Here is an 18,797-nt window from a genome sequence, read left to right as displayed (position 1 = left end):
TTCCACGCACCAGCTTCACTGGGCCTGATTCAAATTTTTACTTCAACAAAAGGCAAATTTCTCCATATTGTTGACCTTAATCATTTATTACAAATAGTTGGAACAGTGACTGTTGAATCCATGAATGCTAAAGCTCTACTTTACTGTTTTTGGATTAATCTGCTCCTCCTCCATTCATGTACTAGTATTTCTCCTTAGGGATTTTATTGACTAATTATCTAGCAGTTCTAAGAGAAATTCTTGTGGCCTCTCTGCATAACCATTGTTTATTCATTCTTAGATACAAAATAGTGCTCCTTGAGGTGAAATAAATGAATCATGGCAGGTTGGAGAAAAATGAACTTGCTATTACACATCCTGCACATAATTTTTTAATTTCTCCCAGATGATTGACTTAAGATTTAATCCCTTTTATTGCCTTCAGTATTTCAGCCAAAATAAGACAGACTGCAAAAAAGTGCAAAAAGAAAGAAAGAAATGCTAGAGATTGTTTTCTTCTTTTTGGTCTGAATGTTATACTGTCACTTAAATACTAGTTAGGAAGATAAATATCTCAGCTTAATTTTTCTCAATTATGAGCCATTTCTTTTCCCCCTTCCTGCTTTCAGAACTAAGTCATCAACCAGGGCCCAATCATTTCTGCCACTAACCAACTTTGTATTAACTGCATTCATTAATATCTGCTGCATGTACACCAAACACGTTTAAAATGCACACATTAAGCATTGTCATTTATTCTCCTAGAAATGCATCACTACCTAAAAGAATAAACCTTTTAACCTGTATCAGCAATGAAAGAGCTCAAGTAAATGATGAAGTAAATGAGTCCAAATTATAGCGCACTCAGACCAGAATTCATAGACCCATTTGCCCTTGTCTTATAAATTTATCTTTGGAAGCAATGGTCTGTTTGCATATAGTGTAATAGACAAATTGTTCTAACACCCTGCCCTTATCACTCAGGTTTGATTAGGCCAAAATGAAGAACACAAAATACCTGTTTGTATGGCCCAAAGACACAACTACACCACAGTGTCATCTATAATGCAAAAGAAAAAACTGATCTTAAGAGTCCTTCAATAGGGAATTGGATAAATAAATATGGTATATCTATTAATTAAAATGCTATGCAGCCATTGTAAATGAGATAAGTTTATTCTAATAATTTTATTTTTCAATTACAGTTGGCATACAATATTATATTAGTTTCAGGTGTATAGCCTAGTGATTAGACATTATATAACTTACTAAGTTATTATCCCAATAAATCTTATACCTATCTGACACCACACACAGTTATTAGAATATTATTGACTATATTCCCTACGTTTATTCTCATAAAATTATAAATATATGCAAGGAAATTATGAAGACCAAACCTAGCTGGTTTGGCTCAGTGGATAGAGCATCGGCCTTCAGTCCAAAAGGTCCTGGATTCGATTCTGGTCAAAGGCATGCACCTTGGTTTCAGGCTACCCCCCAGCCCAGGCCCTGGTCAGGTGCATGCAGTAGGCAACCAATCCATGTGTTTCTCTCACATCAATGTTTCTCTCTGTCTTTCCCTCTCTCTTCCACTCTCTCTAACAAAAAGAACAATGGAAAAATATCCTTGGGTAAGGATTAACAAAACAAAAAAAAAGCAAAGAAAAGAAATGATAAAAAAAAAACCAAATTCAGTATAGTGGATACTTTGGGCCTGGAAGAAGCAGTATGCAATTAGAGAGGGGTACATAGGCAGACTTCAACTAATTCATAGCATTTTTGATTTTTAAGTTTTGTGGTGGGTACACAGGTGTTCTTAACATTTTTAATAAATTTCTGTTCATCTGAATTATTTACTATTTTTTTAATTCTTTGAGCAACTGACTAGAAAATTCCTGCTGAAATAAAATAAAGTAATTGAAAATATTTTTCATTATGATGCTTAGAAATTGTTTTCTGGGTCAGAGGAGACTAATGTAATATGAAATGAGCATAAATGTCAATGGGTGAGGTTTTGATCTTATAAAGCCTTAATTATAGGGGAAAATTATTGGTGTGGACATCAAAAGAGGATAATTGGAGGGTGGGGGGAGGGTTATAAAACATATATCCTGATTGGTTTAGCTGAGAATTTGGCCCAATGATCTTTAGAGTAACTTTATCTGTAGAATTCTACAGTGCTATAAAACTAGTGCTGATAGCCATTTTTCACCAACCTTCTGATATCTTTCACCAACAATCTAGTTGTCACCCTCATCAGACGTAAGCTTCAGTTATTAAGGAAATATATCTTGAATGCCTACAATTTAGGCACTGTGCTGGCTGCCAAGAAGGCTACAAAAATTAATCAGGCATGGACTTTGTCCTCAAGAATACCCAAGTAATGTGGGGAAGACAGACACATAGCCAACTCACCTTAAAGTAATATAGTCAGCTCTATAGCAAAGGTATGAGTAAAGTGCTATTGGCAGATAGCCGAGAAAGCACATCTGTGGGGCAGAGGAGAGTCAGAAAAAGTTTCACAGAAGACATGATGTTTGCTCTGGATCTTGTAGGGTGAATAGGGATAATTCAGGCAGAAGCAAAAGCATAACCAAAGGCATAAGATGTGAAAATGTATAGCATATTTCAGTGAACAGTGAATAGTAGTCCAGTATGACTGGATCATAAGAGAATGTAGCCAAGATACTAAAGACTCATACACAAGAAGTTGGATTTTGTCCTGTAGGTACTATCAGAATTTTAAACAAGGAAGTAGCTTATCAGATTTACATTTGGAAGGATCACTGGATAAATTAGAGAGATGAAACCAGTAGATCAGTTAGGAGGCAATGTAGTCCAGACCAAAAACTGATGGGAGCCTAACCCAGGACAATGGTAATGAGAATGGAAAGAATACAAAAGGTCAGATTCTACAGACATTTTTCTATGTTAGAATGAGCATGGCATTACAAATAAAAGCACCTACCTTGGATGTTAGGTGCTTTACTGATAGAATTTAGAAGGAGAGCTGGGCTATACAAGGAAGGTAATATATTTGGTTTAGAAATGTTTAATCTGAAAGTATCTATGGGACAATCAGATGAAAATGTCGATCAGCAAAAGTTTTTTACTTTCTCCCTAAAACATATCTTGAATCCAATCTCTTCCCTTCACCTCCATTTCTCCCAGCCTAGTCTATGCCACAAACATCTCTCCCCTGAACTATGAGAAGAGTCACCTAACCAATCTCCTTGTTTCCACTCTGGCCCACCTTAGTTGGTTCTCCATATAATAACTAGAGTAATCCTTTAAAATTTTAATTCAGATCTTATCCCATCCCACCTCAAATCCTCCATTAGCTTCTTATCATATGTAGAATAAATCCAAGCTTTTTACTGTGACCTACAGGGCCCTACTAGATCTGACCTCTGATTATTCTCCTAAGCTCATTTCCTACCAAACTCTCTTGTTCACTTGGCTTCAGCCATATTGGCTTTTTTTCTGTTCCTCATGTTCCAGCCTCAGTGAATCATTTCAGTGACTCAGTGAAGGCCTCAGTGAGGATTTGATTGCCATAAACACAATGCGTAGTTTCCATGGTGATAGCTCCAGGAATTCCAGCCCTCTGAAATTATTTCAGCAGGTCTAAGCAGGTCTCAAAAAAGATGCAATGTAGCTTGCCAAAGTCCAGAAAAAAGCAACTAAATAAACAATCAAAAAAGCTGAAGTGGGATCAAAGAAACTCCATAAAAGGACAACTGAAAACATGACATATGTTTATAATTTCTATCATGTTATCTTACCTCTGATCAAATATGACTTTAGACTCTTTCTCTAGGGTTTTCACTCCCAAGGACCTAAATCTCAACTGACTTGGAAGTCGTGGAGTCATTGAGACCATGCTTCCTTTATATTCTCCAGAATATCTAGCATACAGCTATAAGCATTTAGCACATGTTTAAGGACCACCAAAATAGAGATGAAATTTAATATAATTAAATTCAAATTTCAAAGGGGTAAAGATGAGGGAAACTTGACTTGGTAGAAAAAATTAACAGTTTTAATTTGACCTCAACCTGAGTTGACAGAGGGACTACATTCACTGGGTTATATTCTTCACACCTCCAGTAGAGTACTTTAAAATTGTGAAAGAATAGATGAAAGATTAAATATGTTAATGCAAACTCAGGCAGCATTGATAGAAAATAATGCTCTAGTGACAAAATCAGTTTTAAATTTTATCCTGTCTTTCTCATATTTCTGAAATGTCATGTTTATTTCTAGAAACTCCAATTTAAGAGATTGCTAACTAGAATGTGTCTATGGAAGAAAGACCAAAATTGTGAGGGTTCTGGAAATAGTAGTAGATGTAGGTAGAGCTAGCCTGATGAAGAGATGAGAAGGGGGCATAGTAACAGCCTTGCAATATTTGAAGAAACATCCATAGAAGAAGGAACAGAACAGCTTTGTATAGCTCTAGCGGGTAGTGCTAAAGGGTGAGAGTTATAGAGAACCAAATTTCAGTTCAGAATAAGAAAGTGATTTATTACAATAATTAATATATAATTAATATTCTGTGCTGGAGTGGGTTGACTAAATGGTTGTACACTGCCTTTCAATGGCCTTTTTTTCAGGCAGGTAAAGGATAATCACACAACAGGATATTGTTGGGGAGATTTCTGCATTGAGATGAAGATTGAACTAAGAAAGTGTTTTCAAACTAGAATGCAACCCATTTGTGGAGCCATGAAATCAATTTAGTGGGTCCTGATCAGCATTTTTAAGTGAATTAGGATAGAATAGAAAATATCAGAGAGCATCACACAAAGCAAGGATGAGTGTGGTTTAAGAACTCTATTTTGGAACCATGTTTACATAAATATGAATATATCTACAGGGTTGCAGTGTAATATGCTTTGCTTACTATGGATTGCAATAAAAAATGTTTAAAAACAATTTTTTCAAATGCACTGGAGCCTCTTCCAGTTTTAATATCTAGTAGCTCTAAGAAGTTTTATCTCTGTTGCAGAGGTCCAAAATTGCTGTTTATGAGAAAATGTGGTCTTACATGAAATCAGCAGAGCCATCTGTGTTTACCAAAACAACAGCAGACGGCGTGGCCCGAGTGCGGAAGTCCAAGGGAAAGTTCGCCTTCCTGCTGGAGTCAACCATGAATGAGTACATTGAGCAGAGAAAACCATGTGATACGATGAAAGTTGGTGGAAATCTGGATTCCAAAGGCTATGGTGTGGCAACCCCTAAAGGCTCAGCATTAAGGTGGGTGGAATAATATAACAATATCCGTGTTGTTATAGTATTCCACCTACCCTGATGCATTTTGTTGTCATTTTCTTTCTTGTGGATTTTGAGGTAACTTTTAAAAGTTTAAAATCTACAATATTCCATGGAGTTAAATAAGACGGTAAATTATGGTTTCATCTATTTAATGCATCCATTTTTTTTAATGTTCTCTCTCTGTGTTGTCCTCTCTGACTGTTGCTGTTTTAATTTTACAGTTCAACGGCTTTTTCAATTTAAATGGTAAAAGCCAAGTTATGGTGCCATATGTGACGAATGTTAATTGCATGGATGTGGTGTTCTTGTTACTTTTTTTCTCAAAGACAATTTCCCCATCCCGCACACTTCAGTTTTGAGCAAATGTTATCCTCCATGCCACCTTCCAATATTTAACCCTGTATTTGCTGTACAGACATTTTTATAGCTCCACGTTCTGTGAAATTTAGCCAATTTGTCCTCTTGTGCTCCTTTTTATACGTTAACGATTTCCTAAGCATTTGTGCATTTTCTTACAAGTTATGTTTTATCGTTTCAAGAAATGCTGTTAACCTGGCAGTATTAAAACTGAATGAGCAAGGCCTCTTGGACAAATTGAAAAACAAATGGTGGTACGACAAAGGAGAGTGCGGCAGCGGGGGCGGTGACTCCAAGGTCAGCCTCAATGTCACCACAACCGGGTACCCTTAGTGACGAGTAATCGGCAAGACTGTTATCTTATTATTGAGGAGAGAGCACAAGACTCACACATAAATTGAAATGACCAGGTTATTCCCCTGCCTGGCAGCTTTGGGAACCAGAAAGACTTCAGGGCGCTGCCTGCATTTTTGATCTAACTTGGGTCCCTTCTTAAACTCCCAGACAGAGGCTCCCTATCCACACCCCTTCCTTCCCATCACACACTGGACTGGTTGCCTTATGAAGGCTATGGTGTGGGTTTCACTGCCTTAGGCTTTCAATAGCCCAAGGCTTTCCTTAAGACTGTCCCCCGCCTGCCTCAGCTGAGTGGTGTGAGAAATCAAACCCATCTACTAAAGTCAGGTTACAGCCTCTTTTTTCCGCTTAAGGCATGATGTTGCTCACAGATGTTGGTTGGTTGATTAGAGTTGGCTTCTTCAATTATGTGTTTGAGTGATGAGATGTTTTTTTCTATATGCGATGGCCTATTTAAGCTGGCCCCACTTAACTTGAAAGCCAAAAATAAGCTCGGTTTCAAGTTAGATGGGGTCTTTCTTCAATAGGCCACCTCATATATAGACTTTGCAAAGACATTTTGTATATTTAAACAAGTGCGTCGCCTAACTGTGTACTCTTTGTGTATAAATTCCTGATTTGGCTTCCTTAGCCATGTTCTTGGTTCAGGTAGGTCAAATTGTTATCCAGGCTACCATTATGAGAAAACACATCTTACTTGGCATTCCTTTGACTCCTTAATGCTCTTCCTCCAAGCAACAAGAAATGGAAGCAAGCTCAGAAGCCAAGTTACCAAATGATGGAAGGACAGATTGGGTAAGTACAGGAGAGGACCTGAAAACAGAATTCTCCATGGCCCAAAGGGAATGAGAATTATATCGAAACATGTAAGATCGACTTTTATACAACCAAGAATTCATGGGCATCTTAAGGTGAAGAACAGTGTTTCCCAACCACAGATCATCAGACAGGCAAGACAAAACTTTTCTCCTTCAAAGACAATGATTACACCTCTGTTCCTCTCTTTCCCTCTCCATTCTTCAGCATCCTGACAGAAAAGTTAGTTTACCAGTCTGCAGAATAATATGGGTTTAGAAACACTAATACAGAGTATGTTCAAAGAAATAAATTTAAGAATAACTTTCTTCAGCACATAATCTTACCAGGCATTGGCGAGGTCTTTTATTATAAAACCTTGATTAACCAGAACTCACCTAACCAGTACCCCAATTAACTAAATTGAGCACCCCCCAGTAATCCACAATGATGAGAAAGCAGCAATAGTACTAAAAGAGAAGACTGAAAGGAATTGACTTTTTAATCACTTGCCAAGCAATTACCTGTGGTTAGATCACATTCAGCTCTGTCTCCTATATCTTCTCTCCATCTGGATTGACCCTCAAATATTAGAGGCTTCTTCCCTGAGGAAAGAAAGTGGATACAAGCATTTTGAGGGGGAAAATGTTATTAACCAAGAATGAAACAAAATGAGTATTGAAAATTCCATCCATTCCTTATGGATGCCAATTAATCAAGTTTTTACTATGTGTCAAAAAGCAGTAACTTCCTTTCCCACCTATGTGAACTAATGACATTGACAGTTTAGCCAAACTTTTGGCCTATTTGAGTTTTGGAATGGCTAGCCTGATGCCTATAGTATTTAGAACCTTCTTCCTGGTCTTCTTCTCATGTTAATAGCAGGCCACAGAGAACCCAATTATATCATTGAAATTAGTTGTGGAATGAAAATTGAGCTGGATTGGATACATTACTCTGAGGAATTCATCTCAGCATGGTTAAAAGGAGCTATGGACTGTTTCAAGATGACTCTAAAACATCCACATGATGCCAACTGCCCAGAAGTTTTCAAATAACCAAATGTTTGATGTTACATAAAAAATCTACACACATTTAGTTGAATTTTCACTTTTTACCCAGATGTTTTGGTATCATGAAGACCCATAAAACTTTAGACCAGCTATTTACTAATTACAACCAACAATCAACTTTCTTTTCTCAGCTGATACTGCTGCAAAGTTATCAAGTAACTTAATCGCCGACCCATAATTTCCAGATTATATGACTTTTATATGCAAATAGAAAAATATTTCAGTATATCTTAAATGTTTTCAACTTCTTTGATGATAGTGCTACCTGCCAGGTATCCTTCAAATCACTTTTTTCAGTCATTGTTCCAGCCAATCTTTTGAAATAAGTCAACCGTTTTCTCAACTACGGATAATAGTATGATCAGTGCTGCATATCCAATGATTGCTTATTCTATTTCTGGATTACCAAGGAGCTTGCCTTTATCTTCTTCCTTCTTGCTACCTGCTGTTTTCTGAAAATGAGTGAGAGAAGGGGCAAGAGATGAACTTGACTCTCTTTTACCACTATTTAGTGGTGATGCCAAAAACAAATCAATGGAGAAGAAAGTAGAAAAGGCATTGAAACCTCATTAATTTGGAGCCCTCTAATTTATAATCTGTGATAAACTGGACAGGGACCAGTCTATAATCTAACTTCATATTATCAGGGATGCAGCCAAGAGAGGTTTGTTAAGCAAATGAGAGTTGGGACTAGATTGTCAGTTGAATTTTTGTTTAAGAGAACAAACCTTTTTCAAATGTTGGAAGCATCTATTAGATATAATCATATTCATTACAAATATATCTGCTAAAGTAGTGCTCACAAAGACCTCCACAAAGCAATGTTTTATAGTGAGTTTGAATTACAAAATAGACTTAAAGTCGTAAAATTGCCATTCTTCAAACAGATTTTGTAATTCATGACTTTTTAATTCAGACAACCCCTCCTCTGTTAGTCCAAATCAGTAAGGTTTAAATGTATTAGTAAAATGGCTTGAGAATTACAGTTCTTTATTGTATCCCATCCCCAGTTAACATGACAATTGACTGCTGAATATATCATCTAATAGAGAAAGTGAGACCCAGAGACGGTGGTGACTTTGAGAAGGTCACACAGCTAATGCTATTATAAATCTCTTCAGACTTTCAGGGTCACCTCCTGTGATAATATTGCAGATAGCAATTTATCACATCTAACCATCCAATGAGCAATGTCAATCTGTCTGCATGTGACATATTTCTATAAAAATCAGGTTCATTCTCAACTACCTTGGTTACAATGCAAATGGCATATTGAAGCCATTATAGACCTCATACTGATTACTAAAAATGACAGCAATCACAAAGCCTGACATTTATGAGTGCTTTTACTTGTTAAAAAACACTTCCACACCTATTATCTCTGAAACCAGGAGAGGGAGAAAAACCTACACTACTGATCTCTTTGTCTGTCTCCTGCAACCTTTAAGTAATGATAAATGGGCAATTATGTTAAATTGTTGTCTTTTTCCCCCTGGCATGAGACATTACACATCCTAAGCCTATTCTCAAAAAGTCACAATTCTATGGAAGGAACCAACAACTATTCAGGCTGTTTTAAATATGCACATGCTTAAACTAATGAAGTAGATATTTATTTTACTTTAATTTATTTTATGAATAGAAGGAATTAATTCAAAGCCAGTCACTAAAGTAGCCTCTGAACCAGACCTACAGGCTAGAACTAAAATACTTCTTAGTTTTACCATTTTTCTGAACTTGAGTTAATAGAGACTAAACAAATCAGAATTGATCCTTCCTTGATGGACTTTAAATGCAGGCAAGGATCATGGAATTAGAGCTGTGGTTTGGGGGGTTTTAACCTACAAATCAACCTTTTGTGTTAGTGCTTTATTACAATGTGCATGCAAATGTGGTGATTAAGAGCCAGAAGGTTGCTCTACCAGGTTTGGCTCAGCCTACAGACTAAAGGGTCCCGAGTTCAATTCTTGTCAAGGGCACATGCCCAGGTTGTGGGCTCAATCCCCAGTAGGGGGTGGGTAGGAGGCAGCCCATCAATGATTCTCTTTCACTGATGTTTCTATCTCTCTCTCCCTCTCTAAAATCAATAAAAATATATTTTTTAAAAGAGCCAGTAGGTTATTTCAGTGCTAAACCCAGTTCACTGGGGGTTTGTGACACAGCCAATGTAAGTCTGTCACTGTAAATCACAGCAGAATGGGGATTTAGCTGCTGAATTACCTCATAAACATATCAGCCTCCCTCTATAGCTGCCCGTCATCTCAAACTTTCAAATACTTCTGAAAGAAGAACTACCATATTTCATTCTCTTAATCTTGGGTAAAGTGTATCAGATTAGCTTTCCCGTGTAGTCCTACTTTACTAGAGGGGGTCAGGTCAGTGAATCAAGCTTTTTGTGACTGGGGTGACAAGGCATTATAAACCTTATCCCACCTCACCCTAGAATTGCCCTGGCTTTAGTTCTATCCAGGGATTTAAATAGGCTCCCAGTGTCCATATTTTCTAAGCTGAAAATCATCACACTTTATGTGCTTTGGGGGACATTGGAACAGAATGTTTAAGTGGGGCCATTCTGAACCACTTGACTTCAATAAGAGTTGTACCACAGGTGCATTAACTTGTAAGGCATATAGGAAAGTAAGGGATGAGGCTGGAATATGCAGTTAAGCTTCCATTAATTAACTAAATCATTTGATGATCATTATGATTTGTAGAATATTGATAGAGAAATGCAGTTTTATTTTCTTCAAATATATATAGGGACTAGATTATACTATCTAATGTAATGCTAGGAAAGAACTTAGGGAACTTGTTTTAATAAATTCAAAACATGACCTGCAATTGAAATTGTTTCCTTTTGTACTGGTGCTTTCAAAGTACCTAAAAACAGTTTGTTCTCTTAAGAAATTCAAACATGATTCTCCTCCCTATCAATAGCAATCTTTTTTTTTAATCCCATACATTTGCTTAGCGAGTCTTCTACTCAAAGATAGGGAAAAGTTATACTTTTAAGACAGTCCATTTCCAAATGCCTTCGGCTTCCTATTCAGTGATACATAGATGACTGAGGTGATACTGTGTTGCCCATATGCATAAATGAGAACCTCAGTTTTGTGTGTATTTCTTCTTCCATGTATGTCCTCAATTCTCCTCTCCTATGCCACCATTTCTTAACCACTTCTCTTCCATACCCAGAAGTCTTTGACATTTTGGGGCCTTGAATAATGGATGTGAATCTGCATCTGCCTTTTACCTGCAACAAGATGGACCTTTTACTGGCAGGAGCCATCCCCAAAGGTAGACATTTTGGATACCCAGGGTTAAGATGGATCCCAATGACTCTTTACTGACACTGTTATGTGTGTAGGCAAGAATCATTACAGATTGATGGCATTTCCTTCTTGGAAGAAGTTCCTTCTTGAAAGAAGTTTCCGTGAATCATCAAGACTGGTTTGGAATCAAAGAGTAGGGTGAGTATACTATGCTCTTCATTGATTTGCATGTCTCTGTGCTGGTGCTGCCTCCTGGAAGTATGAAGAACCTGACAATTTTATTTTCTGGTAGTGACTAAATTTGCTCCTTGAACTTACTCAGGTCTTTCTCCCAAGAGCAAATCCTCACTTTTTCTCTCAAGTGACTGCTTCAAGCAAGGGACCTCTTTGCCTTAAGAACTGAACCAGTCCAGTGACTGCCAAAACCATTGAGTTTGCAAGATGGTGTTAAAGAATAAATTCTACCACCGGAAAATAATTGTAATCCAAAAAGAAAACATTTTTGTTAAATTAACCATTCTACTGATGTTTTAATTTTTAAATTGACTGTGTGGCCTTAACATGATTTCTATGATTAAGATATGATTATTTGCCTTTGGTGTTATCCTGATAACTTGAATGTGTTTCTTATTGAAAAATAATGACTAAGTGTCCAACACCAGAGCTACAGAAAGAGGAGCAGGAGTAAAAAGCCTGAAGGTAAGAATGCTGTTATATAATTTCCGAAAGGAAAGACACTGTTGCAATGGCATAGTGAAATGATGTATGTCTATGCCTTTTCTGCCCCTCTAAGACCAAATCAATTGGTTTCTTTTCATCTGGAGAGGAGGTTACAGAACCACACTCTCTGAAAAGTAGGACAGCCCATGGAAAAGAAACATGAAAGATTTGAAACAAATAAATGCATTCAATGAGGGTGGGAACTGAGGTTGGTGGAACAGGGTGGGGCAGATTTCTTACTGAGAACAATTGAAATCCATTCTCTTTTGACTTTCTAGAGAGCGGTATAGCATTTGGCCCTTGGCACATGAGGCAAATCCCTATTGGTCAGAAGTGGCAAAAGTGTAGTCCAAGTCTAGATTCATCTTAAAGCTTAATTTCATCTTGCCTTGAAGAAGATGTTTCTCAAAATATAGACATAAGGCAATAGCATACTTTACACTTTTTAAAAATAGAAAGAGAGAGAGAGAGAGAGAGAGAGAGATAGAGAGAGAGAGAGAAAGAGAGACTGACTCTGCTGGTGTGTTCTGTCTAGCTTCACTACTGAAAATGCAGATAAATGAATGCCAAAATGCTCGCTAGAGGAGGGCAGTATGTGCCCTGACATGGCAACCAACTTTCAGTTCTTATATTTGACTCCATTTATTTCTATCTTTTGGGGTGTAAGCTGAACTGATTATTCTTCTATGGGTTATGGTCAAGGGAAAGCTTTTGAGGAAAAAGAGAATGTTGGCACCCATTATATTAAACTCTCAATAAAAATTTGGCTAGACTCAGGGGAATGAACTAGATGTCTATGCCTCTTTCTCAGAGTCATTGGGATATCTAAATAAAACACACTTATAATAAAACTCAACCAAATTCTATAGTTTTAATTTTAATGGAATTTAAAAACAAGTTATCAAGAAAATCATATCAATTATGAACTTGGGAAAGTACCTGCAGTCACATTTTAACCAAAACTGCCTTCTTTGAGAGCTTAGCATCTTCCCTGAGCTCCTTCTCTCTGTCAGGAACAAATTGAATAAGAAGTCCTCTCAGACAAATTGGGTTATGTCCATAACCAATAATTATTTTGGATTCCTGTTCTAGAGGGAGAGGTTGGACAAATGCCCAGTTTGGCAGAAATCCATCAGTGAAATTCACAACTTGTAGAATCAAAGGGTCTATTACTTTGAATTTGAGAGGTTATCATTTGGAAATGCACTGGTTTTACCCACATATCTACAAGTGGCTTTGGGGCTGCTACTCTAGCATAGATGCTCATCAATAGGTTTTAATCACAAGCGTTCTTAAGCCCCTTAGTAAAATGATTCACAGCTTTCAACTCCTAATGTTACATGCATGCATTATTGAATTTGCTCTTTGCACTTATATTAAATTATGATCTCATTAGCAAGGAATTAAATAGGTTTGAGCTACATTTGTGAACTACATAGATATAAATACTCTCTCAGAGGGAGCTTCTAGCAGCTAAGCACTGCATAGCTCTGCAAATCATTGTAGCTGCCCCTGTGAAATAAGGGTCATCTGAGTGGCCAGAGTCCAGTAATGCCAACAGTCATATGAGCATGCTCTCTATTTTAAAGAAAACTTGGGCTTTCTCTAAGGGTAGAAGGATTGAAATAATTAAAACCCTTATTCTCTTAGAATCTTGCACCCAGAAACCTCTGTGCAAAGAAATGGGTAGAGATATTTTAAAAGGGCTCCAGACACTAGTATAGTCTAGGCCGCAGGGGTGGGCAAACTTTTTGACTCGAGGGCCACAATGGGTTCTTAAACTGGACTCAGAAGAAGGAGCTGCGGCCGTGTTTCCCGACGTTGCCATGTTAACACTGCTGCTGATGAAGGAGTGGAGGGGAGAGCAAGAGAACCCTCTGCTCTTTCGGCTCCGCAGGCCAGATAGAACAGCCGAACGGGCCGGATCCGGCCCGTGGGCCGTAGTTTGTCCACGGCTGGTCTAGGGCCTATTTTGAAATGCCACAGCCTCCAACAGCTACTATATGGAGAGGTAAATTCTTTCACTACACATATCCCAAGGTAACCTAGAGAAAAGAATATAAAAGACCTTAGAGTAAATTTTCTCATACAGCAAAGATTCTTCTCTTGCTTGGCCTTCAATGGGCTTCAGCCTAATAAATCAAGACCTACCTGAGCAGTGATGTGTGCAGCTGCCTATCTATACAGCTGGTCCTCAAATAACATCATTTCATTCAGCATTGTTTCATTATAACAATGAGATGGCATAGAAACTTAACTCTTGTTTATATCAATTAGCCTTTGGTAATATTGATTTTGTTATATATCATTTCACTTAAAGTCACAGAACCCATCAATAACATTTTAAGTGAGGTCTTTCTATACATGCCTGTGATTTCCTGAGTGATTCTATGAGTTCTCCAGAAAAGGCTAGAAAATCAAGTGAGCTATTAGAAAAGGTGACTTGTCACCATTAAAACCTGAAATGTCTTCAGGAGAGAAAGAGAGGGGGAGAGAGAGAGAGAGAGAGAGAGAGAGAGAGAGAGAGAGAGAGATGGCTGTCCTCCCTCCACTGGGCCAAAGATATTTTAATAAATTGTTCAAAAAAATCACTACCAAGTACGTACCAAGAAGCAAATGTTAGTAATCAGGAATGAGGTTTGAATGAGGCATAGGGTGAGCTTCCAGCTTAGGTTGTGATAAGTTTCTATATTCATTATCCAGATATTGTGTTGTTAGAGCAGGTTTCTAATTAACTATGCAAATACACCATCCTCGCACATATTTCTTTTACTTCTCTCTGACCTCTTTGTCTTTCCGCATAATCTACATATTTACACATATATGTACCCCTCCTAAGGGCTTTATTGAAGATCTTCTAGCATTATTAATTAAACAGACATTTGCTCTTTAGGTGTCCCTACTAAGTGAAGCCATTCAGAACAGAATATATCCCATAGTCTCCTGGGTGAATGAATCATATTACACCCTGGGTTCCTATATTTTTCAGGCCTAGAGCCATATTTATAGTACAAATTCTTATCTCAGCCCTTCCAGGATCACCATTTAGAGAAATCAACTTGCTTGTTAATTCACAAGGCTATTTTTTCTTCTTTGCCGCTATCAGGAAACTCAGCACCGTCACACCACTCTCACCACATTTCATGTTGATAAGAAAGAATCCAACATGATTCCAACTACCTATTTTAAGTATACCCTAAAATTAAAATTGAAAAAATTTGGACAGTGCTTTTGAAACACATATATCAAAATTTTTAGTTACTTTTAAAGAATAAACAGTTTCTACTTTCACAGGGGGAAAAAAAAATGGCCGTATCATCATTTGTAATGTTGGCCATCAATAAGATAACATTGAACTTTTAAATGGCTGGTTGGTACAACCAAGGAGTGAGCTGGGAACCTAAACAACTGCCACCTGGGGTTGATGCCTTGGCTTAGTGAATACAGTCCTTTGTAGCTGAGTTATTGCCAGGTGTGGATGGGAGAGATAAGCAGAAATTTTTATCAGCCAGTTATGTTTTCTTTAAAAATAGAACTCATTTTCAAGGCATTATGAATTATATTACTACCCCTATTTTTTAAAGTGACATTATTCCATGACTGTTCCCCACACTAAGGAATCGTTATCCTACCACAGGTCAGCACTACCTTCCCATACTTATAAATGACTCTCTTATTCACATTTACTCTTACCCTCTCCATGTGATCAACAATCCACATACATTTTTATGACTTAAGTGCAGTAAATCATTTTATTCTTAGAAGAACTTTACACTCTCACCAAAATATTTTTAAAGAATATGGGACAAAGATTTGGAGTTTGTTTCATTTCCCATCTATCAGGAAGCTGTGTATTTTAACAAGAAATGTTGCTCTGACTTAAAGGTGTGCAATTCTAATGGGAGAATTTCAGGTGAAAATATTTCTTGATGGGGAGGCATTCCCAGACCCCCTAAAATTGCATCACAAAGCTCTCCTATTCTCTCCCTAAGCCTGCCACCCATGCCCTTATCTTAGGAGGTCTCTCCTCAGCAAAAAGTTCATAGCAAGCCCTTCAAAGGAAAGAATGCCTCACTAATTTCCATGAAAGGAATCTGACCTACTTTGTGTAATTCTTTCTGTTCTCTATTGAGATGAGTATAATAAATATTTCTGACTTGTAATTCTCTTAGGTACCAGTTAGGGGCCTACAGTAATTGCTCTGAAATATTACCCTGGAGACATATTGCTACACCACAGTGACAGGCCCCAGCTGCAAGATATGCCCTTGCTAGGTTGATAGTTATTTGGAGTACGGCGGTCCCTAAAGAAAAAATTCACTGTGAACACCCAAGCCCAAAGAACAAAAATAAGGAGGACTGCTACCATTATGTGTGTTCCTTTGTAGAATGCATAGTACAGAGCTGGCAGTATATTAATTTGCCTTCTGGCCTGACCTGTAATTGCTGTGCAGGCTTGAGCAGATTGCTTAACCGATCTATAGTTCAATCCCTTTACTTGTAGAGACCATAAATCTACCTTCTTAGAGTTATCATTAAGCTTGACCAATAATAATAGTTATTATAATAATTATGTGAAGTACTAAGCTGAAAAACAAAATGCTAAAAGAGAGTTATCTATTCAATAAATATTTATGGAGAGAACTGTTATTCTAAGTGGGGATAAAAATACATAAGCCATGGTTCCTGCTCTTGAGAAGTAAAAAGTGTAGTGGGAGTTACAAGACATGGGCATAAATAACAAGCAAGGTAGGAGATGAAAGAGGAAAGAGAAAATATTGGGGTGGAGAGTTAAAATGGCTTCATGAAGAAAGTAACATTTAAAATGACCGAATGCCCACCTAATTCCACATCCTTTAAAATATCAAATTATGTGCATGTGTGTGTGCTGGGGGAAGGTGTCAATAGATTTGGTTGATTTTCGTTGGGCTAGGCAGTACATCCAGTGAGGTACAGTAAGAGAGAAAATTATGGCAGTTTTTCTCTGCCATCTTGGGAATGTATTCCACCCCACAGAGACATACTGTTCTAGGAGATTTGGCCTTTACAGTACCTTCTTTTCTTGGCAGCTATCCTAACCTTGTTAAGTGGTATTATCTGTGATTTCTGATTACAGCTTTATGCTCCTTGGCTGTGCTGCTGCTTGAAATGTTTGTTTTTCTCCTTCATTTTTATTTGGAAGCTCCCAAATGCACATTGGCTCCCTGCCAGATTTCATAAGCCCTGTGATTTTTTTTTTCCAGTCAAAGACTAAACTTCTAGAGTATATCATTTGTCAGATTTATCTAAAGTCCTGGAACATCAAATGAGGTCTGGATGCTGTAAGGCAGGGTTCCTCAACTTCAGCACAATTGACATTTGGAGCTCTGTTGTGAGGGGCTGTCCAGTATACAATAGAGTGTTTAGCATCATTTTTGGCCTCTACCCTCTAAATGCCCATAGTATCCCCCCCGCACCCAGTTGTGACAATGAAAAATGACTCCAGACTTTGCCAAATATCCCCTGGAGGACAAAATGACCCCAAATGGAGAACCATTGCTCTCTAAGGTAACCTCCAATGTAACTGTGGAGGCCGTGGGAGTGGAGAGGAATTACCAGCCGTTCTGTGGAAACCACTGGATGGCCTAAGGCAGAGATAGGCCATTTATCAGAAGTAGGATGCTAAATTGCCTACATACTAAGCCTAGGTTTTGGCAAGAGTGCATGATGGCAGCCCAGAATAGGCCTGACACAGGAAAAGTCTTCTTTCCTCCAAAAACAGTGCTTCTCAAAATTTTTTGTCCCAGGATCCTATTACACACTTAAAAATTATAGGAACTCCCCAAAATTTTGTTTATGTGTGTTATATCTATTAATATTTAGCATATCAAAAATTAAAATTGAATAATTTTAAATGAATATATTCATTGATTCAGTTTTAAAATAATAAATCTATGTTAACATAATGTACTTTATGAAAAATAACTATATTTTTCCAAAACAAAAATAAATTATCAAGGAGTGGTATTGTCCTATATTCTTGCAACTCTTGTTAATGTCTGGCTAAATATAAGAGAATAGGATTCTCATTTCTCCTGCTTTATTCAATCTGTTGCGATAGCACATGTCATGTAGCCTCCAGGAAACTCCACTATACATCGTTAAAGAATAAGAGTGACAGTGAGAAGGGCGGGAGATCGGGACGGGCTGCGCCTGCGAGAGGATCAACATGCTTTTGGCTAGAGATTTACTACACGCGTCCTTTGGAAGAGGAAAAGAAAAAACATAAAAAGAAACGGCTAGTTCAAAGTCCAAATTCTTATTTTATGGATGTAAAATGTCCAGGTTGCTACAAGATCACCACGGTTTTCAGCCGCGCTCAGATGGTGGTTCTTTGCGTAGTTTGTTCAACAGTGCTGTGCCAGCCGACAGGAGGAAAGGCTAGACTCACCGAAGGGTGTTCATTTAGAAGAAAGCAACACTAATGATCCACACAGCTTCCTGAATTTGGATTATATCACAAAAAGCCTTATCAGTTTAGTAATTCTAGTTAATCTACCAGGATAATGTAATTACATTTAATTTTGGAAGTATACAACAGTGATCTATTTTGGTGTCAATTTTTCAATGAAGTTTTGATTATGGGGAAAAAAGAGTGAGAAGGGCAAGGGTACCTTAGTATTATAAAAATAGTTTTGACCTCGCTGACCCTTTGATGAAAAGGTTTCAGGGATCCTTCAGGGGTTCCTGGACCACACTTCGAGAACCACTACTTTAAACTAATATGTCTCACTTTTATCAGCCTACTTCATTTAAGGCTGACAAACTTCTTTAAAACCCAGAATCTCGCCCTAACCGGTTTGGCTCAGTGGATAGAGCCGTCAGCCTGCGGACTGAAGGGTCCCAGGTTCAATTCCAGTCAAGGGCATGTACCTTGGTTGCAGGCACATCCCCAGGAGGGGGTGTGCAAGAGGCAGCTGATCGAT

At 37.8% G+C, this 18,797-nt stretch overlaps 1 protein-coding gene and 1 pseudogene across 3 annotated transcripts in view; both read left to right on the top strand.

Moving 5' to 3' along the window:
- The window catches only part of GRIA3 (glutamate ionotropic receptor AMPA type subunit 3), a 346,459-nt gene that overhangs the window by 316,366 nt on the left and 11,296 nt on the right, over positions 1 to 18,797 (top strand). For 2 of the 3 annotated variants that reach the window (XR_004966979.1, XM_036305460.1), the window contains exon 13: positions 4,994 to 5,241. Coding sequence is in view for 2 of the 3 variants with exons in the window: in XM_036305460.1 (XP_036161353.1) it covers positions 4,994 to 5,241 (248 nt within the window). In the remaining variant the exon portion in view is untranslated. Of the gene's footprint in view, positions 1 to 4,993; positions 5,242 to 5,798; positions 5,914 to 18,797 lie in introns of all 3 variants that reach the window. The other variant, XM_036305461.1, reaches the window with a different exon arrangement.
- Positions 18,026 to 18,677, top strand: LOC118654169 (annotated as a pseudogene).

This window comes from Myotis myotis, unplaced genomic scaffold (genome assembly GCF_014108235.1).
Source record: "Myotis myotis isolate mMyoMyo1 unplaced genomic scaffold, mMyoMyo1.p scaffold_m19_p_4, whole genome shotgun sequence".
Classification (NCBI taxonomy): Eukaryota; Metazoa; Chordata; class Mammalia; order Chiroptera; family Vespertilionidae; genus Myotis; species Myotis myotis.
This window is presented reverse-complemented; position numbering and strand designations above follow the sequence as displayed.